Below are 25,566 nucleotides of genomic sequence, written 5' to 3'. Positions count from 1 at the left end.
TTAATTTTATTTATTATTTTTATTTTATGTGTATGTGTGTATTGCCTGCATGTAGGTAAGTGCACCCATGTCGTGCAGTGCCCTTTAAGGTCAGAAGAGGCTGTTGGATCCCTTGGGACTGGAGTTATGGACAGTTGTTAGCTGCCATGTGGGTGCTGGGATTCGAACCTGGGTCTTCTGCAAAAACAGCCAGTGTTCTTAACCGCTGAGCCATCTCTCCAGCCCTGAGTAGACATTTCTTAACATCTTCCTAGGAAAAGTTCACCCAACACCAACATGTGCAAATAATCTACAAAAGAAAGGCAGATCCCGTGTAACACTGCAGGTCATAAGCATTTTTAATTGATTAATTAAACAGACAAGGCTTCACTGTGCTGCCCAGGCTGGTAGACTAAGCTGGCCTCCATCTCATAGGGATCTGTTTTGCCTCTGTCTCCAGAGTTCTGGGATCATAGGCATGTGTGCCACCCTGCCTAGCCTTTGTTACAATTCAGAATATAATTTTATGCACACACATACAATTATTATTATGTGGTCTTTTTGAGACAGGGTCTCCATGTAGCCCCAGCTTTCCTGGAACTCAGTATGTAGACCAGGCTGGCCTAGAACTCACAGAGGTCCCCCTGCCTCTGCCTCCCAAATGCTGAGATTAAAGGCATGTGCTACGCCCAGTGTTAGCAAATTTTTAAAACAGTATCCTTGATAACATTGGCCATCTGGGGTGAGACCCCAGGTCTTATCAGGAATTTGGCTCCAATAGTTTTTAAAAATTATTATTTTATTATTTTTATTTTATGTGTATGAGTGTATTGCCTGCATGTGTGTAGGTGCACCTGTGTGGTGTAATGCCTGTAGAGGTCAGAAGAGGGCCTCGGATCCCCTGGAACTGGAGTTACAGACAGTTGTTGGCCTCCATGTGGGTGCTGGGAATCGAACCTGGGTCCTCTACAAGAGCAGCCAGTGCTCTTAACCGCTGAGCCATCTCTCTAGCCCCTAAATAAAATATTTTAAGAAATAAGAAAAAAGATAATGAATGAATGTGGGTATGTATGATAATTAACATACCAAAGCTGTAAATGACAGTATACTCATCTTCAGTGAACACAGTGTGGAGTGGGAAGGATGCTTGAGATTTGGGTGAATGAGATATCCTACTAGGGATGAAAAGGCAGGTGAGCCTGGTGTGGTGGCAGCACGTCTTTAATCCCAGCATTTGGGAGGCAGAGGCAGGGGGATCTCTGAGCTTGAGGCCAGCCTGGTCTATATAGCGAGTTCCAGGCCAGTTGGGGCTACAGGGAGACCCTGTCTGTAAAAGGACCTCCCCCCCAAAAAAGAGAAAAGGCAGGATGGTCTAAGATAAGCATGGGTCCTCCGGGTGAGGTGGTGCATGGGATTAAGTATTTGGGAGGCAGAGACAGGTGGATCTCTGTGAATTCAAGGCCAGCCTGGTCTACATAGTAAGTTCTAGGACAGCTGGGGCTACAGGGAGACCCTGTCTCAAAAAGACAAAAAATGAAAATAATAAATAAATAAATAAGAGTTAAGAGTCAGGCTTTTTTGTTCAGTTGATTGCAATGTTGATGTGGTAATACCACAAACCTTATCTCAACAAAAAGAACACCCTCCCTCCCAAACAAAAAAAATTCCAAAAAACTACAGAACAGTAGTTTTCTGAAAATAATAAGTGTTGGATAAAGTCTGATTGTGTGTTGACCTGACCAGTGTTAAGGGGAAGGGGCCTATCTTTTGAGTTCAGTATTTCCAGCTGGGACAAGTTGAGGCTGTTGGCTGCTTAAATAATATTTTGAGTCCCCCCTCCAAATACCCTTACATAAAGAACTGGGCCAGTGACAGAACTCTCATTCTCTCCGTCTTTAAGGGATTTATTTATTTTTGTACAGTGTTTTGATTGCTGGTTATGTTTACTTGGTATGTCTGTAGTGCCTGCAAAGGCCAGAAGAGGATGACAGAGCTGCCATATAAGTGCTGGAAGTTGAAACTGGGTCTCCTGGAAGAATAGCAAGTGCTTTTAACTCTTAAGGTGCCTCTCCAGCTCCAGAACTCTCTTTAAAAAATTTTAATTTTCACTTTATGTATATGAGTGAGTGCCTGCATAAATGTATGTACACTACTGTACACTATACATAACTGGTACCCACAGAGGCCAGAAGAGAATATCACATCCCCTGGAACTTGAGTTACAGGCAGTTGTGAACCACCTGATGTGGGTTCTGAGAAATGTAGGTTCTGGGTCCTCTGCAAGAGCAGCAAGCACGCTTAACCACTGAACCAGCTCTCCAATCTCCATTCAGTGGTAGAACTGTTGTCTACCCTGCATGAAGCCTTGAGTTCCTTCCATCAAACTGCAAAACAAAATCAAGTAACAACAAAAACCTTACCTGGAAAAAAAATTATGACCCATGGTTGAAAGCTGTGGATCCAGCACCCATGTAACAAGCCAGATGTCCAGTGAACTCAGCTCCAAGGGGTGCAGCGGTGGAGGCAGGATGCTCACTGGAGCTTGTTGCTTCCAGTCGAGCTAAGAAAACATGAGCCTCAGGTTCAGGGAGAGACCCTACCTCAAAAAAATAGGTGGAGACTGATAGAAGAGGACACTTGATGCCCTCTTCTGGCCTGAGCATGTGCACAGGCACTTGTATCCACACATACATGTCCATACATTTGCTCAGACACATAAACAAACAGAAAAAATTACTTATTTGGTGTACATATCACTTTACCATTTATTAAGGATGAAATCAAATTGCATACTCATGAGAGAATTAGTTATTCTTTAGTATACTGTGCCTGCCTTTAAGTCCTGCATTGTCACTTCTAAACTGGATAACTGTAGGATCATCAACACTTTTTGAATGTAGATATTTTGTTTTAAACTTTATAGGGCAGGAGTGGTGGAACATACCTTTAATCCCAGAACTTGGGAGGCAGAGGCAGGTGGATCTCTGTGAGATCAAGGTCTGCCTTCGTTTACATAGCAAGTTCCAGGCCAGCCAGGGCTACATAGTGAGACCATCTCAAGAAACTAAAAAACTTTTTGAATTTTGTCTGTGTGTGTATGATGGACTGTGTAGGGAGGGTGGCACAGGTGCCACAGCTGCCAAGTGGAGGTCAGAGGACAACTTTGTATCATTTGTTCTCATCTTCCACCTTTCTGTCATTTCCAGGGATCAGACTCAGGTTGTTGGGGTTGCATTGTCAGGTGGCAATGGCCTTTACCTACTGAGCCATTTGCTGTCCCCAGTTTTGGACTTGTTAGTTTGTTTCCTTTTTTTTGAGACAGAATCTCGCTATGTAACCCTGACTGGCTGAGAACTCACTATATAGATCAGACTGACCTTGAACTCACAGAGATCTACCTACCTCTGCCTCCTGGGTGCAGAGATTAAAGGCTTGCACCACCATGTCAAACCCTCTTTGTTTTTTGTTTTTTTTTTTTTTTTTGAGACAGAGTTTTGTATCCCAGAGTAGCTTTGAACTCCCAGCAATCCCCCTGCCTCAGCCCTCTGCTGGCTGGGATTCCAGGTGTGCACCATAACACTTGGCTTTTACTATAGATCATTAGGGGGCAGTGATATGTACTCTGAAGTGTGGTTATAATAAATAATTGAACACACACACACAACCCCTGGTGCAGTGTCTGCTCATAGCGTTCCTCCATGAATGACAATTGGTATTACTAGGAGTCATGCTGCAGAGGATAGTTTTTAGTGGTCTTCGTGTGTATGTTCTGCAAGAGCTAATTTAATAGTGATGACTGAGTAATGCTTGTTAATGGTTGACATTACTATGTATGCTAATCATCATGTATAGCAGAGAATTGGAGAGGGGCACTGTGCACTGATTCTCATCAGTTGGTCTGAAGTGATGCTAACCTCAGTGAAAGGCGAGATCAGGCACATCGTCGGCTTACAGGATGGCAGCTGCTGATTCTGTTCATGGTAAGTCCCCCCAGTGCTCTTTTTCTTTTCTTTCTTTTATTGTGGGGGGTGGGGGAAGAATTTATTTGTCTTACATCTCCTGGGTCACAATTCATCACAGAGCTTAAGATAGGAACTCAGGGCAGAAACCTGGAGGCAGAAGCTGGAGCACAGGCCATGGAGAAACGCTAACTTACTGGCTTGCTCTTCTTTTCTTCTTTTCTTTCTTTTTGCCTGTAAACAAAATCTTATTTTTAGTCAGGAAGGATATATTTAAGTGAAAACACTTGGGTTTTCTTTTCTCCCTGTAGCCACCCAGCTGGCCTGGAACTCACTATGTAGACCAGGCTGGCCTCAAACTCACAGAGATCCATGTGCCTCTGCCTCCTGAGTGCTGGGATTAAAGGCATGCACCACCATGTCCAGTTAAGTGAAAATACTTGTTAAGTCACAAAGTATAATAATACATGTTGATAAAAGTTTTGGTATATCAAAAAATATATTTCTAGGTCAGGCATGGTGATGTACCCCTTTAATCTCAGCATTCGGGAGGCAGAGGCAGATGCATCTATGTGAGGTTGAGTCCAGCCTGATCTATATATTGAGTTCTAGGCCAGCCAGGGCTATACATAGTGAGAACTTGTCTCAAAACAAAATAAAATAAAAAAAAAACCCACAAAAATCCCAAAACCCAGACAAACAAAAGATATTGTCTCTGATGCATATACATGTGTAAATAAAATCTTAATCTACATAAAACAAAAGTTGATAAAAGAAAAATACAGCTTTATAGTAATACCTTGATACTTCAGTACCCTTGTCTTTTTTAAAAATATAATTTCTAGTAAGCCAGAGTTGTGGTACACTTCTGGGAGCTGTGGTCCCTTTCTGTGAGCAGAGCTGTGGTCCCTAACTGTGAGCTGGTGGTGGAGCAGATTGGAGGATAGAGGACTTCCCAATGTTGGGCCTCAGTTTCGGTCCTCTCTGAGGGGCTGCGTTCCCCAAAGCCCCCTCCCCCAAGGTCCCAGGTTGTGCATGGCAGTGGCTTTGCCTCTGTGTTAGACTTATGCTGGGGACAGGAAGGTTTCTGTCATTTGTATATTCTCATATTGGGAGGACTGATTCTCAATGGACTCCCACCTCCCTGGATGGCCAGCTAAGGTCTTGACTCCACAGCTGGTCCTGGGCACCCAGGCCATGACGTTGGGCCTTTCCCACTCCCAGACACCAAGAGCTTGTCCATCATTTTTCTATTTGTCTTCTACAGTCCCAGTGCACCTTAACCTGTGCCCTACGGAAAATGTAAATCACCTAGGTGAACGTCTAAACTCACAATCTGGGAAGTTAAAATTTTTTCTTTCCTCTCTCTCTCATCTATCATCATCATCTACTTATCATTATACTTTCCAGAGCTTTTTTTTTGAGATGGGGTCTCATTATATAGCCCCAACTGGCCTGGAACTTGCTATGTAGACCATGCTGACTTTGACCTCTCAGAGATCCACCTGCCTCTGCCTCCTGAGTGCTGGGATCAAAAACATGTGCCACCATGCCTGGCCCTAGAACTTTTTAAAAAGATTTATTTATTTTATTTATTTATTTATTATTTATTTATTTATTTATTTTTGGTCTTTTTGAGACAGGGTTTTCCTATGGCCCCAGCTGTCCTGGAACTCACTATGTAGACCAGGCTGGCCTTGAACTCAGAGATCTGCCTGCCTCTGCCTCCCAAGTGCTGGGATTAAAGGCATGCGCCACCATGCCTGGCAAGATTTATTTTATTTTTAATTATGTGTACTTTTGCGTGTGAGGGGGTTAGGGGTATGTAAGTGCAAGTGTGTGTAGCTGCCCACCAGAGGTCAGAAGAGGGCATTGAATCCCCTAGAACTGGAGTTAAAATTGTGGGTGCTGAGAACTGAACCTGAGTCCTCAGCAAGAGTAGCCAGTACTCTTAACTGCTGAGCCATCTCTCCAGCCCCCTATGTATTAGGGATTAAACCCAGTGCCTTCCTCAGTCTTTTGATTTACCACTATGTTAAATATATAGTAATTTTTAACTTTTTAACATTTTTATTCAAGAATCTCATATGTACATACAATTAATTTTGATCATATTTGCCTCCTGCTCCTCCCCCCTGACTCTTTCCCAAGTCTACCCAAGCTCCATCCTTTCCCAACTTCAGGTCTTCATGTTTCTCTCTCTCTCTCTCTCTCTCTCGACAACTTCAGCGAGTCAGTTGTCTCTCTCTCTCTCTCTCTCTCTCTCTCTCTCTCTCTCTCTCTCAGTCCAATTTGTGCTGCCCATATACTCATGGGTGTGAGGCCATCCACTGGAGCATGGTTGATCTACCAGGGGCCACCCCCTTAAAGAAAACTGACTATCCCTCTCCCAGAAGCCACGGCTCCTGTCATGTCTAAAAGATACAGTTTCACCCCAGTTCTCCCCAACCTCTGGCTCTTACAGTCTTTCTTCCCCTTCAGCAGTGGTTCCTGATCCTTGTGGGAAGTGACATAATATCGTCTCCCATTTGTGGCTGAGCATTCCACAGACACTTATTCTCTGCACTTTGACTTTTTGTGAGTTTCTGAGTTTCTGCATTAACTGCAGCTCACTGCATGAACTCCTCTGATGAGGTCTGAGAGCTGCACTAATCTATGGGTATAAAGATAGGAATTTAGAGGGCAGTTTGCTACTATAGGCGTTTAGGAAAATAGTAGTATTATGTTCACACCTGACCTATGATAGTCTCAATCATTCTTGGCTAGGTTTACAGTACTAGGTATGAGGTTCTTCTGTAGAGCTGGCCTTAAATCCAATCAGAAAGCAGTTGGTTACTCCATGACATTCATGCCACTATGGTACCCATGGGGGTATCTTGCCATGCTGGTCAGCATCATGATTCACAGAGTTCACAGCTGGGTAAGACTCTTGATAACACTTCTCCCCCCTCAACCCCCAGCAGACTCCATAACACCTTTCAGTACTGTGAAAGCTACTAGGCAGGGAGAAAACATCCTATTCAGTACCAACTTGTCTGCTAAGTACCATAGTGTCTCCAGGTACTCTGTCTAAAGTATGTGGTGTCTTCAGCAATAGGGTCTTACTATCAAGTTCTGGTGGGCAATCAGGAGAAGTGGCAATAGTCTGTATTGTTTGGGGCATTTCTGGGACACCTCTGAGCAAGGCTCAAGGAGAGGTATCCCACACCTGGCACTGGGCTTTTTATTTGGCAACCTATGGCTTCTAGGGGGAAGCATTGTCTCTTATGTAGGGTAACTCCAATTAAACTCTTTTATATGAATATACGAATATATTAATATACAAAGCATATATAATAGTAGGCTTTCATATGACTGTTCAGCATCCTTAGAATTAGTTATTCCTCCCCAGATTCCTCCTGTATCCTACCGTCCTCTCTCCACTTAAAACTCCATCCGCATTATTCCTTTTCCTTCATATCACCTGTGTTCCACTGTTTCCTTCCCTTAAGATCTTTCTTTCCCTTCCCTACCAATGGCCCCTTTCTAGTTTCCTGAATTCCACAGATGCTCCAAGTTAAATACACATATCTAAATATTTGGTTACCTCACTCAGTATAATGTTTTCCAACTCCATCCATTTGCCTGCAGATTTCATAATCTTGTTTTTCTTTACAGCTGAATAAAATTCCATTATATACAGATACCACAGTGTCATTATTCATTCGTCAGTTAATGGACATCTAGGCTGTTTCCATGTCTTAGCTCCTGTGAATAGAGCAGCAATGAATATGAATAAGCTTGTGTCTCTGTAGTAGGATACTGAGTCCTTTGGGTATACGCCAAGGAGTGGTATAGATGGATCATGTGGTAGATCCAAATCTAGGGGGCGGGGCTTGGTTTGTTTTTTGGTCTTTTTTTGAGACAGAGTCTTCCTGTAGTCCCAGATGGCCTGGAACTTGCTATGTAGACCAGCCTGGCTTCAAACTCACAGAGATCCACCTGCATCTACCTCCCAAGTGCTAGGATTAAAGGCATGCACCCCCACACCCAGCTCCCATATCTAGGTTTAAAAAAAGAAGTTTTGTATTTTGTGCATATGAATGTTTTCCCTGCATGTAAGTACACTATTATGTGTGCAATGCTTGTGGAGGTCAAAAGAAGGTGTTGAATCCCCTGGAACTGGAGTTACAGATGGTTAATAGTTGCCATGTAGGTGCTGGGGACTGAATGTGGGTCCTTTGCAAGAGCAGCCAGTGTTCTTAACTACTGAGCCATCTCTCTGGCCCCCACTTCTAATTTTTGAATTTTTTAAAATTTATTTTTATTTTACGTGTATGAAAGTTATGCCTGCGTGTATGTTAAGTGCACCTATGTTGCTCATGGAGGACAGAGGTTGGATCTCCTGAAACTGGAGGTACATACAGCTGTTAGTTGCCATGTGTATGTGGATAGAAGCTCAGGTCTTCTGTAAGAACAGCCAGTGCTCTTACCTGCTGAGCCATCTCTCCAGCACCCCCTCTATTTCTAGTTTTTGAGGAACTACCTCACTGATTTCTATAGTAACTGAACCAATTTCCTGTTTTTTTTTTAAATATAAAAGTTATGTTTTTTAAAATTTATTTATTTGGGGTGTGTGTGTGTGTGTGCCATGATGACCTTGAACTTCTGATCCTCCTGCCTTCACCTTCCAAGTGCTGTGATTACAGGTGTGCATCACCATGTCGTTTTATGTTAGGTGTAGAACCCAGGGTCTCATGCATGGTAGGCAAACACTCCACCGACTGAGCTATAGCTCCCACCCTGGTAAAGTAGCATTCCTCAGCACGTAAGTTTTACTTGTGAAACAAGATTATTATTAATAGATAGAATTATCCTAACAAGTAGCACAGCTTACCGTTCTTCCTTCTGGCTATTGGTGGGACAGACATGTTTTAACATTGTATGTTATGTTGAGGGGGGAAAGAACCGTCAAATTCACCAGAGAGAGAGAGGACAGAGGGACAAAGAAAGAGGAAAAGACAAGGTAGAGAGAAAAAAGAAAGATGGAGAATACGGGGAGGAGAGATCGCGTGGTGTTAGAATGTGGGGCCTTTTGTAGTAGAATGTAGACCTTCTGTGACTTTGAAGGCTAATCTGGTCATCTGAGTACTCAGGCCTTCTTTCTTTTCCACAAGATCTTCTTTCTAGGGACTCAGTCCACCTACAGGAGGAAAAGAGATCGGCAGGAAGGATGGTGCTTGACTGCCTAACAAATTGTTATCAGGTAAAAAGAAAAAGTATACCTCTCTTCTACTTGTATTGACCAGTGAGATATTTCCTTCTAGACAGACATCTCTTGAGCTGCTTATAGCATAGCACTCACCCAAGGACCCAAGGATTGAGTCCTCTGTTGAAGTTGCCAGGAAATGGAGCCTTTCTTTTTCAGTGAGGTGGTAGCTTAAAATTCATCCTGATTTCTCAGTAATAATGAATCTTTAACTTCCTGGTGGCAACTGTATGTTTCTTTATTATTATTATTTTTAAATATTATTTTTATTTTATGTGTATGAGTGTATTGCCTGCATGGTAAGTGCACCTATGTTGTGCAATGCCTGCAGAGGTCAAAAAAGAGCATCAGATCCCCTGGAAATGGACTTATAGGCAGTTGTTAGCTGCCATGTGGGTGCTGGAAACTGAACTTGGGTCCTCTACAAGAGCAGCCAGTGTTCCCAACTGCTGAGCCATCTCTCCAGTCCCTATTAGTATTATTATTACTATTATTTACTACTGTTACACTTAGTTAGTGTGTGTGTATACACAAACTTGCTATAGTGGTTTCCGTAGTGTAGTGGTTATCACATTTGCCCAACACATACTTGCTATAGCATGTGGGGTGATCAGAGGACAACTTACCAGAGTCAGTTCTTCCTTTCTACCATGTGGGTTCCAGGGACCAAACTCAGGTCATCAGGCTTGGCAGAAGGAATTTTACCTGCTGTACCATCTTGCTGGCCCATGGCCAACTGCACATTTCTTATTTTCTGACAAGGCAGATGAAAGCATTCTTTATTCACATATTAGCATTCATGGGCAGTGTTCTCAAATCAAGGGAAATAGTGTGAGCTTTCTGTGTGCAGTTGTGCTTCACTCAATTCACAGTCTTCAGGACAATGTGACTCCTGAAATAAAGACAGTGAGCAGGGCTGGCATCGTAACTCAGAGGCCTCCACTTGCCTAGCATGCTCAAGCTAGGTTCCATCTCTAGCAGGGAAAAAGGGGCATGGGGGCTGTGACGATGGCTCAGTACATAAAGGGCTTCCTGTGTAAACATGAGAACCTGAGTTTGGATCCCCAACACCCACATAAAAACTGTGCATGGCTACAAATGACTGAAACCTCAGTGCTGGGGGTGAAGATAGGTGTATCCCAGGACTCTCTGGCCAACCAGTCTAGTCTGAAACAGCAATCTCCAAGTTCAATGAGAGAGCCTGTCCTCACTGAACCCTCATGTAGATAATGGGAGGCCATGGAATCTTCTAGAGGCATTGAGTCCCACTTCTCATTCTCCTGTGATTATTGGTGGAAATCTTACTTGGCTCAAACCAGCATGTCTGTGACATTCCAGGAGTTAGTGAGCTTTGAGGATGTGGCTGTGGACTTTACACAGGAGGAGTGGACCTCACTGGACCCAGCTCAGAGAAACCTATACAGAGATGTGATGCTGGAGAACTACCAGAATTTGGCCACAGTAGGTAGGACTGCCATTGTTCCTTGCAGACTCTCATAGATTGACTGTGTCACAGGAATGGTGATGTTAGCTCTGAATCTAGTGGGAAATAAGACAGACAGTCCCTGTAGCAAGTACATTTTATCTACTGTTGTGGTCCTCAGAATGTCCAAGCTCAGTACATTTTCCCCCTCTTTCCACCACTGTACGCTAAATCAGGTGCCTCATTGTAAAACCCCATCATTTGTGTGTCAATAAGTTGTCTTGGGAGCTGGAATGATGGCTAGAAATAGGGGCTAGAGAGATGGATCAGCAGTTAAGAGCACTGGCTACTCGTGCAGAGGACCCGGGTTAGATTCCCAGGATTCTTGGGGTACCTAACAGCCATCTGTAACTCCAGTTCCAGGGGATCCGACTCCTTCTTCTGGCCTCCATAGTTATTGCTTGCATGTGGTGTGCACTTAAATACATGCCGGCAAAACACTCATACACATTAAAAAAATAATGTTGTCTTGGAGCTGGAGAAATGACTTAGTGATTAAGAGTACTTGCTGTACATGAGGAACTGAGTTTGGGTCCTGTCACGTGTAACAAGCTGGGCATGGTCTCAAATGCACCTGAAACCCTAGTGCTCTGGAGGATGGAGATAAGGATCACTGAGGCTTTTGCCTGTCAGCTTAGCTGGAAAACTGCAAGTCCAAAGTTCAAGAAAAGACTCTGCCTCAAAGGAGTAGGCAGATAGTGATAGAGGAGGACACCTGACATCCTCCTCTGGCCTTTGCATATGGATACAAGTGTGCACACCTGCACACATATATACACATACACCCCCACATTTAAAAGATTAAGTAAAAGAATTTAAAAAAGGGGGGGGTGCTGGAGAGATGTCTTGGCAGTTAGGAACACTGACCGTTCTTGCAGAAGACCCGGGTTCGAATCCCAGCATCCACATGGCAGCTAACAACTGTCTGTAACTCCAGTTCCAGGGGATCTGACAGCCTCTTCTGTCCTCCATGGGCATTGCACGACAGGGGTGCACTTACCTACATGCAGGCATAACATTCATACATGTAGAATAAAAATAAATAAAATATAAAAAAATGATTAAAGAAAAGGCTAGAAAGATGGCTCAGTTGATAAGGTGCTTGATGCTCAAGCATAAGGACCTGAGTTTGATCCCCAGCATTCATATAGAGGGTGGACATGATGTTGACCTCCACACACGTACATGTATACATACACAAAGGTGAAAAGTGAATAAATAAAAATGTGTTAAAAATTTTTAATTTTTATATGTTATGAGTGTTTTGGTTGCATATATGAGGCCAGAAGAAGGCATTGGGTCCCCTGGAACTGGAGTTACAGACTGTTATTATCTGTCATGTGGGTGCTGGGAGTTGACTGGGTCCTCTGCAAGAGCAGCCAATGCTCTTAACCACTGAGCCATCTCTCTAGCCTCAATAAAAATTCTTTAGGAATTCTCTTGATGACTCTGACGCTATTTGTGAACCACTTGGATAGTTGTTTCCCCAGAGAAACAAAAATCTTTTTCTTGCAATTCTCTTTATTTCCTATTTTATATTTGTTTATTTATATTTTTTGGTGTTTTTGAGACAAGGTCTCCCTTCAGCTGGCCTGGAATTCACTATATAGACCATGGTGACTTTGAATGCAGAGATCCACCTGCCTCTGCCTCCTGAGTGCTGGGATTAAAGGCATGCACCACCAAGCCTGGCTATTTCCAATTTTAATAAAAGTAAAGCCTTTGGCTGAGCTATGACTCCATGGTACAATACTTACCTGGCATGTGAAGGGCCCTTAGTTTATTCCCCAGCACTGTAAGAGGAAAGCCCCAGTGCTTTGTAAATGTCTATAGAAGACTGAATTAACTGGGGTTTTCAGAGACAGAGGAAACCAAACTTTTGAACTGTATACGTAGGTGACACTTGAATGATTAGTCCTTTGGAAATAATTTCCCTGATATAATTAGAACTCTAGCTCCTAGCTGGGTTTGGTGGCATATACCAGGAATTCAAGCACTTGGAAGGCTGTGGAGGAAGACTGATGTGAGCTTGAGGCTAGCCTGGGCTATATAGATACTCAGTTCAAGGTCAGCCTGTCTCAAAAGACTGAGGGGAAAAAAAACAAAACATCAAAATTCTAATTCCTGAACCCCAGGCAGCTCTATCTTTTTGAGACCCAGTTGACCTGGAACTCGCTATGTAGACCAGGCTGACCTTGAACTCACAGAGATCCACTTGCCTCTGCCTCCCAAGTGCTGGTTCTATATTTTTTGTATGAGCCTTTCCACTAATCTGTCTTTCCTTGTGTATAGGATGTCAGATCATTAAACCCAGTCTGATCTCTTGGTTGGAACAAGAAGAGTTTAGTACAGGGCAGAAGATAGTTTTCCAAGGTCAGTATTCCTGGAAATTGTTTAATGAGTTCAGTATGTTTGCAGCTATAATGAAACTTTAAAAACAAATCCTTGTTCTGGACCAGTGAGATATCTCAGAGGATAAAGGTACTTGCTGTCAAGCCTGACAACCTGAGTTCAATCCCCAGAATCCACATGGAAGGAGGGAACCAACTCCAGCAAGTTGTCCTCTGACCCCTCCTTCCATGCTAATGACAAGTATGTGTGTGCACACATAATGAATAAATAAATAAATGTAATAATAATTATATTAGTTACTTTTCTGTTGCTATGATAAAACACCATGACCACTGGGCATGGTGGTGCACACTTTTAATCCCAGCACTTGGGAGGCAGAGGCAGGCAGATCTCTGTGAGTTCCAGGCCAATTGGGGCTACAGAGAGACCCTGTCTCAAAAAGACAAAAACCAAAACTAAAACCAAAACAAAACAAAAAACACCATGACCAAGGGAACTTATAAAAGGAAGAGTATATTTGAGCTTATGGTTCCAGAGGAATCATGGCAGGGAGGTATGGTGGCAGGAGATGGCTGGAGCAGAAAGTAGAGTATTCATTCACATCTTCAAACAGGCACAGGAAGCAGAGAGTGACTGGCAAGACTTAAGAACTCTCAAAGCCCACCCCCAGTGTCACTCCCTGCAACAAGGCCACACCTCCTAAAACCTTCCCAAACAGCACCACCAACTGGGAATAAAATGTTCAAATACTTGGAGCCTATGGGGGACATTCTCATTCAAACCAACACAAAAATAAAAGAAATATACAATTAGCACTTTGAAGGTAAAGATTCATTATTACTGAGAAATTAGGATGAATTTTAAGCTATGTAACCTTAACAGGAGAGCGGGTACGAGTGCATACACACACACACACACACACACACACACACACACGTTTGTATCTGTGTGGGCATATGGGTGTGCCACAGTGGGTGTGTGGAGGTCTGCAGATAATCTTGGGTGTCAGTCCTTGTTTTCTATCTTTTTGCAGCAGAGTCTCTTTGTTCAGCACTGCACGTGCCAGGCTAGCTGGCCAGCAGGCTTCAGGAAACTGTACCTCCTATCTTAGCATAGATGCACTGGACCTACAGACACATGCCATTATGCCCAGCTTTACACCACTTCTGGGAATCTGAACTCAGATCCTCATGCTGTGGGACAGGCACTTTACCCACTGAACCATCTCCTTAGCTTTTGTAATAAAGCTTTTGTTGATGAAATGTATCTCAGAAGGCTGAAGCAAAGAGAAAACTCTTCTACTTCCCATACTTTCAAAAGTTACAAAATCACCAATTTCCAGTGCTGTTTTACTTTATTCATACTAAGCTTTTCTTTAAGTTTATTGCTTTGAGAGATGCTCTTTTTCTGGAAATCTACTCTCTTTGCCTGATAATTTCTTTCTTTTCACTGTCAGTTTTAATTGTCATTGAATCAGCTTGTACTATCAAAAAATTTGACGCAATGTCCTTGTCTTTGAAAAGCATGATGGCACACTCAGGAAACTGAAGCAGGAACGTTATGATATATCAACAGCAGCCTAGGCTATGTAATGAATTAAGGCTCGCCTGGGCTACCTAGTGAGACCCTGTTTCAAAACAACACAAATAAAAATCATCAAACCTCTGTTTCTACTTTTTCTATATTTTAAAATTTAAAAATAGGGGCTGGAGAGATGACTCAGTGGTTAAGAACACTGGCTGTTTTTGCAGAAGACCCAGGTTCGAATCCCAGCACTCACATGGCAGCTAACAACTGTCTGTAACTCCAGTTCCAGGGGATCCGATAGCCTCTTCTCTCCTCCTCAGGCATTGCACGACATGGGTGCACTTACATACATGCAGGCAATATGTGTGTACACATAAAGTAAAATTAATAAATAAAATACTAAAAAAAAAATTAAAAAGTAGAAATCAGCCTTAAAAAAAACCCCCAAAAAACAAAAAAGAACTACATTTGTCTTTCATTTCTTTCTCCAAATTCTTACATTTGTTTTTCTGCTTTACTTCAGAATGGAAAATGCAGCTTGAAGCCAAATGTTCAACACTTCAACAGGATTTTTTGAGGGGTAACAAATCTAAGGGGATACAAATGGTAAGGAAAAGAAATGCATCTTATTTTCATTCCCAAGAAAATTAGAGGCTAAGCATATACCTCTTGTAAAGCACCTATTTGGCATGCTCAAAGCCCTGTGCTTGATTACAGTACTTCAGGGACTGAGGAGATTCCATTATAAGAGATATTTGAGAAAGGTAAATATACCCAAGAAGGAGGGTCTCTGAAAAAAATAATCTGAAACTCATGAATTTAGGGGTACCCTGAACCTGTAATGAAACTCACTGCTTCAGAATTTATGCAAATTACATTCCCACATATTAACATTTCGTTAAAAATTATATTGGGCCGGGTGTAGTGGCACATGCCTTTAATCCCAGCACTTGGGAGGCAGAGGTGGGCAGATCTCTGTGAGTTCAAAGCCAGCGTGGTCTACATAGTGAGTTCCAGGCCAGTTGGAGCTACAGGGAGACCCTGTCTCAAAAAGACCAAAAAAGATTATATTGGAATGGTACAGAAATCTTTTATTTATTATCAATTGAAAAAAAATTTAATTTATTTTTATTTTATGTGTTTGAGTGTCTTTTCTGCATGAATGTAAGTGCACACTATGTGCCTGCAATGCCTGTGGAGGCTAGAAGAGGTCATTGGATCGATCCCTTTGAACTGGAGTTACAGATGGTTGTTAGCCGCTATGTGGGTGCTGGGAACCAAACTTGAGTTTTCTGGAAGAGGAATCAGTGCTATTAATCACTGAGCCAGATCTTTCCAATCCCTTTTATTTTGTTTTCAATTAAATTTTTTTTCTTTATTTGTATTTTATGTGTATGAATGTTTTACCTGCATGTAAGTGCACCTGTGCATGCAATGCCAGAAGAGGGCATCAGATCCCCTAAAACTAGAGTGATAGACCTTTGTTAGCCACTGTGTGAGTGCTGGGAATTGAACCTGGGTCTTCTGGTAGAGCAGCCAGTGCTCTTAACTTCTGAGCCATCTCTCCAGCCCCCACAGAAATCTTTTAAAGATTAGACTAGATAGCACAACATTCTGAAGTGTTCAGTCACACCACTTGAGAGCAGTTAATAGAGCAGGAACTGTATGCATGTAGTCATAATATTTCTGTTGTCAATTGGTAGAATCTTACCAACTTGCTTCAGAGAAATATGTTATTCATCTCTCTTATCAACAGGCAGGAAGCCACAGTGGAGGGGAGCTCTGTGATTGGAATCAATATGGAGAATTCTTCAGTGAACTCTCATGCCTTAAGACACACATGAAAACTCAAAGTACAGAGGGTAATTACAATTGTAGTAGTCATTATGGAAAAGACTTCTTTATTCACAAAAAATCCTCTACGGGTGAGAAACTTTCTGAGTTCAATCAGAGTGAAGAAATCTGCATAGCCCCAATTAAGGTTTACCAGAAAATTGCCACCCAAGACAAATCGTTTGACTGTGGTGACTGTGGGAAGTCCTTCATTAATCAGTCACACCTTGAGGCACATAGAAGAATTCACAATGGAGACAAACTTTATGAATGGAATGAATATGGGAGAAGTTTTATAAACTCAAGACTTTCTGTGCTTATAGAAACCCTCAATGCAAAAAAACCTTACAGATGTAAGGAATGTGGGAAAGGCTATAAGTACCCTGCATATCTAAATATTCACATGCGAACTCACACTGGTGAGAAGCCCTATGAATGCAAGGAATGTGGGAAAGCCTTCAATTATTCCAATTCATTTCAGATACATGGAAGAACTCACACAGGAGAGAAACCCTATGTATGTAAGCAGTGTGGGAAAGCCTTCACTCAATACTCAGGCCTTAGTATACATGTAAGATCTCACAATGGAGACAAACCCTATGAATGTAAGGAATGTGGGAAAGCCTTCCTTACATCCTCACGACTTATTCAACATATAAGAACGCACACAGGAGAGAAACCTTTTGTGTGTGTCAAATGTGGGAAAGCCTTTGCTATTTCTTCAAATCTTAATGGACATTTGAAAATGCATGCCGAAGAGAAGACCTGTGAGTGCAAGATATGTGGGAAAGCATTTGGATATCCTTCATGTCTTAATAATCACATGCGAACTCACAATGCCAAAAAATCATACATATGTAAGGAATGTGGGAAGGCTTTTAACTATTCCACCCACCTTAAAATCCACATGCGAATCCACACTGGAGAGAAACCCTATGAGTGCAAACAGTGTGGAAAAGCGTTCAGTCATTCCACTTCGTTTCAAATACATGAGAGAACCCACACTGGTGAGAAGCCGTATGAATGTCGAGAGTGTGGGAAAGCCTTCATCTGTCCCAGTTCCTTCAGAATTCATGAAATAAGTCACACTCACACTGAGGAGAAACCCTATAAGTGTCAGCAGTGTGGAAAAGCCTACAGTCATCCTCGTTCACTTCGAAGGCATGAAAGAACTCACTACTGAGAAGGCCAATCAATATAAGCAATGTGAGAAAGCATAACTTGTTCCAGTTTACTTTGAAGACATGACTATTCACAGTGGAGAGAGACTGCTAAAAATTATATACATAGCTAGGAGCAGTTCTGTGTGCCAGATGCTTAGGAGACTGAGGCTAGAGGATCAGTTCAAAGCCAGACTGGGCAACATAGATCCCGTGTCCAAAAGATTAAAATGAGGGCCAGTGAAATGGCTCAGTGGCTAAAAGCTGTTGGCGCACAAGCTTGAGTATGAATTCAATCCCCAGAATCTGTGTAAAAAAGCTAGATGCAGGGGCTGGAGAGATGGCTCAGCGGTTAACGCTGGTTGTTCTTGCTGAAGACCTGGGTTTGAATCGCAGCACCCACATGGCAGCTAACAACTGTCCATAACTCCAGTCCCAGGGGATCCCACAGCCTTTTCTGACCTCTGTGGCATTGCATGACATGGGTGTACTTACCTACATGCAGGCAATACACACACATAAAATAAAAATAATAAATAAAAATTAAAAAGCTAGATGCAGCAATCTCAGCACACCTACAGCAAGATGGGAGGCAGGGATAGGAGAATTATCTGAAAGCTTGCAGATCAGCTGGCCAGGAGTATGCAGCATACTGGAAAGAACAAGAGATCCTGCCTCAACAAGGTGGAAAGAAAGGACTAGCTCTTGATAGTTGTCCCCTGACCTCCAAATGCATGCACCCCCACATAAACATACAATAATAATAATTTTTTTAAAATGAGGGCCAATGAGATGGCTCAGTGGGAAAGCATTTACCACAGAAGCCTAATGACTTGAGTTCAATCCCCGAATCTGATGTTATAGAGAGAACTCCCAAAGGTTGTCCACTGACCTCCACATGCACACCATGACATGCATGCACCCAACACATAAACAGTAACACTAAAATTAGAAATTAAAACGAATAAAAGAAAATGATTGCCATGAATCCCTAGTGCATTATGACTGGAGTCCTCACAAGGTAAAACTGCAGCAGGGATACACACAGACTCTGTGAAGTCTTTGGAAGCTGGCCGCCTGTGAGCAGAGGCTCTGCTGAGGGTTGTACAGGAAACCCCTTGAGTTATGGATGTTTGACTTCCAGCCTCCATATTGCAAGAAATAAGTTTCCATGTTTAGGCTGCCTACCTCGTCTGTGTTACTTCTTTGTTTTTTGTCTTTTTTTTTTTTTTTTTTCGGAGCTGAGGACTGAACCCAGGGCCTTGTGCTTGCTAGGCAAGTGCTCTACCACTGAGCTAAATCCCCAACCCCTGTGTTACTTTTTTATATCAGCTCTAGAAAAAAATAAAAGGAAAAAACTTTAGATTACTGAAAAGCTTTAATCACATGCAGAGCTGAGTGCAGTACCCATGACTGTAATCCTACAAGTTGGGAGGTAGAAGCAGGAAGATCGTGAGTTTAAGACCTATATTACATGGCGGGTCTTGTTTTCTCACTTCCTTTTTTTCCCCTTCAAGATTCTTTATTTTAAAATGAAGTCTCAAGGGCTGGACATGTGACTCAGCAGTCAAGAGCACTTGCTACTCTTGCAGAGGACCCAAGTTGGCTTCTCAGCACCCATAAGGTGGCTCCAGTTTTAGGGGATCTGATGCCCTCTTCTTGCATCTGCAGGCATTAGGCGCACACATGATACACATACATACATACGTACAGGCAAAACAAAAATAAATCTTTAAAAAAAAACATAAACGGGGCTGGAGAGATGGCTCAGCAGTTGAGTACTGACTGCTCTTGCAGAGGACCCGGGTTCAATTCCCAGCACCCACATGGTGGCTACGAATCATTCTTAACTCCAGTTCCATGGGAATCCAAAGCCCTCTTCTGACCTTCGAGGCATTGCACGGCACGGTGCAGTCACATACATGCAGGCAATACACTCATACACATAAAAATAATAAAAATATTTTTTAAAAACATAAATAACTTGGAGGTGATAGCTTAAGGCTGAGGCCAGAAAGATAAGGCGTTCAAGACCAGTGTTGTCTACATATCGACTTTTAGGTCAGCTTGGGCTCCATAAGATCCTGTCTCAAAAAAATATATATAGCTCTGCTTCCTGTGCCTACTCGAAGATGTGAGCTCTCAGCTTTCTACTCCAGCCCCCTGCCATGATGGATTCTGATCTCTCTGGAACCATAAGTCCAATAAACCCTTATATAAAAACAAGGGTGTGTGTGTGTGTGCTGGAGAGATGGCTCAATGATTAAGAACACTGGTTGCTCTTACAGAGGACCTGGGTTCAACTCCCAGCACCCACCTGGTGGCTAACAACTTTCCATAATTCCAGTTTCTGGGGATCCAATGCCCTCTTCTGACCTCTGTGGGCATTGCATAACATATGCAGGCAATACGTTCATATACATAAAATAAAAATAATAAAATATTAAAAAGATATATAAAATAAAATGGTGTAGTGGTGCATGTGTGTCATTCCAGGACTTGTGGCCGCAGGAGAATTAGGAGTTCCAAGTCACCCTTGGCATAGTGAGTTCCAGGCCACTCTGCGCTCCATGAGAGCCTGTCTTAAGAACAAAAAACACAAAGCTGGGCTTGGTGGTGCATGCCTTTAATCCTAGCATTCAGGAGTCAAAGGCAGGCAGATGTCTGTGAGTTTGAGCCAGCCTGGTCTACATAGTGAGTTCCAGGCAAGCTAGGGCTACAGGGAGACCCTGTTTCAAAAAGACCAAAACAAAACAACCCAAACAAAATTCTCCCCAAGTAATTAAACCCTTCCAAAAGAAGATTTATTTTTAATTAATTAGTTTTGAGACTAGTTCTCCTTGTAGCCCCAGGCTATCTATCTATCTATCTATCTATCTATCTATCTATCTATCTAGACCAGGCTGGCCTTGATCTCATAGAGATCTGTCGGCCTCTACTCCTGAGTGCTAGGATTAAAGGTGTGTGCCACCATGCTCAGATGGAAGGCTTTTATATAGTCTACAGCCTTAATATTCACATGTGAGGTTACAGTTGACAGAAACTGTACAGGTGCAAACAATGTGGAGAAGCCCTGTTTATGCCAAGTCAAGTGCATGAAAATACTCAAATTGTGGAGCGCCCTATCAATTTAAGAAGTACAATAAACACTTCAACTTATAGTTCCTTTTGGGGATTTGTTTATTTACTTATGTGTGGGAACATACCATGTCATAGCATGCACGTGGAAGTCAGAGGACAACTCATGAGAGTTTGTTCTGTCCTTCCATCATATGGGTCCTGGGGATTGAACTCAGGCTGTCAGCACTGGTGGGAAGCGCCTTTACAGGCTGTGCCATCTTGCCAGTCCTGAGAAAGTGTTCCTTACTGTTCATGTCTGCCAGATTTACTGATTTATCTTGCCTCTTGTGGTTTGCTATTCATTTCTTTCCCAAATTTGGGGATTTTTTTTGTGATGTATTTTCGTTCACTATGTTTTTTCTGTTATTAGTTTAATCTCAACTCCTTCTACACCATGGATTATTTGTTGTTGTTGTTATTTTGGTCTTTTTGTGACAGGGTCTTTCTGCAGCCCCAGCTGGCCTGGAATGTGATATGTAGATAGACTGGGCTGGCCTTGATCTCATAGAGATCCACCTGCCTCTGCCTCCAGAGTGCTAGGACTAAAGGCATGTGCCACCATGCTCAGCAACCCCATGGATTCTTATGTTTTATCTATGTTTTCATCTCTGAGAGTTCTTGAAGATTGTGCTCATGGTGGTTTTATTTTCGTTATTGATATCTGAATGTGGTGTATCCTCGATGTTAATTATCTTCAATATCTGATATTCTTTTGACCTAATATATTGGTAGTGATTTCCATTAATGTTTTTTTTTGTTTTGTTTATTTGTTTGATTTACTGAGCTTTTATTGTCAATATTTCTGGTATTTTCCCCAAATCTCAAATTCTTGCTGACTTTCTCAAACTCATTTTTGACTTTCTTGCCCAGTTCCTGAATTGATTTCCTTACTTAATTCAGCTGCTAGTTTGAATTCTCTTTGACTTCATTTGATCACTTTGAAAACTAGACTTTGGAGGACTGGCAAAATGGCTCTGTGGGTAAAGGCATTTGCTGCTAAGCTTGATGATCTGAGTTGAATCTCCTGAGCTCACATGGTAGGAGAGAACTGACTCTAAGTTGCCCTCTGACCTCCACACATGTAAATGCACACACACACACACACACACACACACACACACACACAGAAAATGTAAAAAAAAAATTCAGCCTAGACTTTTGATCTTTTTTGTCTAACATTTCAATCATTTCAGTATGTTTAAAGTCAGTCATTGAAGAGTCATTATCTTTTGCCTTGGTTTTCATGTTTCTTGTGTTTCTGAGCTGTAATTTGTGCATCTGTTTGGATGGAGAGCTCTTCTGATTTTATTAGTGAGCAGCATTCTCTTTAGGGCCCATCTCTAGTACCACTCAGAAGAAAAAAATATATAAACCAAAAGAAACCAGATACAGAAATACAATTAGAATCAATAAAGCTTGACTATGCCACCAATGACCATATAAAAGAAAAATGGCTAAAATAATGTAATAAGATAAAAATGGGTATAACAGTGAGTCATTAGGAGTCAGTTTAATACTATGTTTATTTTGTAGAATAATGGTATTAGGCTCTCCTCTATGGCCTGTGATCTGTCTAGCCACAGTTTCCTAGGCCTGATATTAGTGTCATGTATGGGCTCTATCTTGTGAAGTGGACCTTAAACACAATAAAAAAGTGTTTGGTTACTCCCATAATATTCACATCATTACCGTGTTGTTGTTGTTGTATCTCACAGGATTTACAGCTGGGCAAGACTGATGATTATTTTTTCTCTTCTGGTAGCATGTATAGCAGCTTCCAACCCTATGAAAGCTATCCAGTAGAGATGAAGCTTTGAAATTAGTGCTAGCTTGATTTCTCCTTGTTTGTTCTATAACTCATATGTCTTTGGCAATAGGGTCTGACCATCAGGTTCTGGTGGGTAACCAAGAGCAAGAGCAATGGCCAATAATTTTTGAGGGTCTATGGGCCCCCTGTTCAACAGTTTCAAAAGAGGGAGTCTATTCCTGGCATTGGGATTTTACTTTACTAGCCTATGGTGTGTAGTAGGGACAGTATCCGCCCATTATAGGGTAACTCATTTTAACTTTTTAAATATTTTATTATTTTTATTTTATGTGTATGTGTGTATTGCCTGCATGTAGGTAAGTGCACCCGTGTTGTGCAATGCCCACAGAGGACAGAAGAGATTGTTGGATCCCCAGGAACTGGAGTTATGGATAGTTGTTAGCTGCCGTGTGGGTGCCGGGATTTGAAACTGGGTCTTCTGCAAGACCAGTCAGTGTTCTTAACTGCTGCACTATCTCTCCAGCACCTCATTTGAATTTTTTATATTTTATGTGTATATACTTTAAGAAGCTTCTATATTGGTATGTTTCCATTTGACTTTTTCTAAAGGCCTTTAGTGTTAATTCTCCCTTCCCATATTCCCTCCTCTGCCCTGCCCTCCTTTTGTTATACCCAAGTTAATGGACCTCTCAACTCTCACCACAGAAGGTTCCTCATGCAGCAGATGGTGATTAGCAGAGACCCACAACTGGCCAATATGCAGAGAAAACAGTGTTTTCCAGGCAGCTGGTCAATTACTCATATGAACTCACAGCAATGGTGACAGCATATACAAGTCCCATGTAAGCTCAATCCAGATAAAATCCCAACATAGAAGTGGGGAAGTGGTTAAGGAACCCCAATCCTAGCTGGGGACTATTGGTTTTTAGCTAATTAAATTTTATTTTACGTGTATGAGTGTATTGTATGCATGTATGTAAGTGCACCCTGTGTGTGTAATGCCTGTGGAGGCCAGAATAGGGCGTTGGATCCCCTGGAATGGGAGTCACTGACAGTTATTAGCTGCCATGTGGGTGCCAGGAGCCAAACCTGGGTCCTCTGCAAGAGCAGCTAGTGCGCTTAATCACTAAGCCATCTCTCCAGCCCCTATAAAAAGTTTAAAGCATAAAATGATGAAGGAGCTGGAGAGGAGGCTCACTGGTTAAGATCAATGGCTACTCTTGCAGAGGACCCAAGTTTTGTTCCCAGCATCCATAGGACAGCTTGAAACCACCTATAATGACGGTTCTGGCCTCCACAGGCACTGTATGCATGTGGTGCACATATATACATGCAGGCAAATACCCTATCTATACAATAAAACCTTAAATTAAAAAAATTTGTATGTGAATGTTTTGCATGCATGTAAATGCACCCATGCCATTCAATGCCCACGGAGGTCAGAAGAGGGCATTGGCTCCCCTAGAAATGGAGTTACAGCAGGTTGTTAGCTGCTGTGGGTGCTGGGACTGAATTTTTGCAAGAGCAGCCAGTGCTCTTAACCGCTGAGCCAGCTCTCCAGTCCATACCTGCTTTTTATAGTCCTTGATATTGTGCCCTAAATCTGCTAACCATAGATAAGACAACCCCTGTGGCTGTCAAGATCCCTGACGAACTTCAGATGTTTCTGACTTTCTGACTCAGAAACATGCTGCTAAGTTGCAGAGTAGCATCACCTAGTCACCTAAGGCCCCCTGGGTGCCTGTTCCTTGGGAAGTTCTACATTCCTGCACACTCTTACGTTGTAAAGAATTCACCCCGCCACCATTTGCTCAACTGCTAAAATGCTGCCCCCAAAGTTGTGTGCTCCTGCCACCTTGTGGTCACATCTTTTTCCTTATGTACACAGGCCATCACTAGCACAACCTACAGAAAGTGTAGTTTTCTTCTTTACATTTAAGTTCCTGATCCTTTTGGAGTTTACTATTACACATGATATCAGATACAGGTTTTATTTAATTTCAACTTTTCCCATATGTCTTACCACCTTCCAATGTGCAGTTTGTGTATGTGTGATCTGAAATTCTATTTATTATGATTACTATTGTTTGTTTTTTGAGACAGGGTCTCCCTGTAGCCCCAGATGGCCAGGAACTAGCTATGTAGACCAGGCTGGCCTCAATCTCACAGAGATCTGCCAGCCTCTGCCTCCCGAGTGCTGGAATTAAATGCATTCACCACTATGCTCAGCTCTCCTTTTTATTTATTTTTTACATTTATTTCTTGAGTGTGTGGATGTGTGTACATGAGCATGTCCAGGTCAGAGGACAGCTTGCAGGAGTTGCTTTTTCTCCTTCCACCATGTGACTCCTGGGGATTGAACTCAGGTTGTCAGGCTTGCAGCAAGCACCTTTACTCTCTGAGCCCTGTAGTCGGGTCCTCCCCTTTTTTCTCTTCATCAGACAGGTTCTAGTTGTGCAGCTCAGCCTGGCCTCAAACTTGGGATTCTCTTGCCTCCAGCTCCAATGTACACCACCCTGCCTAGCTGTGCATTATATTTAGTAATTAAGTTTCCATATGTTCTTGGGTCTATTGCTAGATTTCCCCATTCATGTGTCAGTATTAATTACAGAGGCTTTATGATACATTTTAGTATGTTGCCATCATCATGTTTTGTTGTTCCTTTGGTTAATATCAGGTAGTAGTTCTTCTTGCATGAACTTTAATATGTGTGCCCAATTCCATAAAAATATTTGCTATTTGTGTATATGTTATGCATACATGTGTGTGGGAGTGTGCACATACATAACCACATATAGAGGTCAGAGGACAACATTGGGTGTCCTGTTCTGTCACGCTCTGCCTTATCCCCTTGGGAGAATCTCTCACTGAACCTGGAGCTTGATATTTGTAGGCTAGGCTGGGCTACCCAGTGAGCCCCAGTGACCTTCCTTTCTCCCTACACCTCCCAGCTCTGGGGGAACAGGTACACGTGGCCATGCCCAGCTTTTATGTGGGTGCTGGGGATTTGCATTCAGATCCTCATGCTTGTGCAGCAAATGATCTTTCCCATTGAGCCCCTGGCCCATCTTTGAGAATTCTTAGTGGAATTGTATTTTTTTTTTTGTTGTTTTGCTTTGTTTTAAATTTATTTATTT

General features: G+C 42.3%; 1 protein-coding gene and 1 long non-coding RNA gene across 9 annotated transcripts in view; one reads left to right on the top strand and one right to left on the bottom strand.

The window, feature by feature from the left end:
- LOC103734308 (zinc finger protein 426-like) overlaps positions 1–17,952 on the top strand; it is a 28,984-nt gene extending 11,032 nt beyond the window's left edge. For 2 of the 7 annotated variants that reach the window (XM_008833191.3, XM_029563553.1), the window contains exons 2-6: positions 9,095–9,183; positions 10,525–10,651; positions 12,962–13,042; positions 15,072–15,154; positions 16,305–17,952. In XM_008833191.3, the coding sequence (XP_008831413.1) occupies positions 9,151–9,183; positions 10,525–10,651; positions 12,962–13,042; positions 15,072–15,154; positions 16,305–17,564 (1,584 nt within the window). In that variant the 5' untranslated portion in view covers positions 9,095–9,150 and the 3' untranslated portion in view covers positions 17,565–17,952. Of the gene's footprint in view, positions 1–2,485; positions 3,960–9,094; positions 9,184–10,195; positions 10,652–12,961; positions 13,043–15,071; positions 15,155–16,304 lie in introns of those variants that run through there. The other 5 variants (XM_029563555.1, XM_017798172.2, XM_029563554.1 and 2 more) reach the window with 5 other exon arrangements.
- LOC115070396 overlaps positions 4,133–25,566 on the bottom strand; it is a 28,905-nt gene continuing 7,471 nt past the window's right edge. Inside the window, exons 3-5 of one of the 2 annotated variants that reach the window (XR_003849561.1) lie at positions 9,813–10,078; positions 7,525–7,685; positions 4,133–4,172 (exon numbers count right to left, since the gene is read on the bottom strand). This is a non-coding gene — a long non-coding RNA (uncharacterized LOC115070396). The remainder of the gene's footprint in view (positions 4,173–7,524; positions 7,686–9,812; positions 10,079–25,566) is intronic. The other variant, XR_003849560.1, reaches the window with a different exon arrangement.

This window comes from Nannospalax galili, unplaced genomic scaffold (assembly GCF_000622305.1).
Source record: "Nannospalax galili isolate Female #2095 unplaced genomic scaffold, S.galili_v1.0 scaffold1736, whole genome shotgun sequence".
NCBI lineage: Eukaryota > Metazoa > Chordata > Mammalia > Rodentia > Spalacidae > Nannospalax > Nannospalax galili.
The sequence above is the reverse complement of the archived record's forward strand: the minus strand, read 5'-3'. Positions and strand labels throughout refer to the sequence as shown.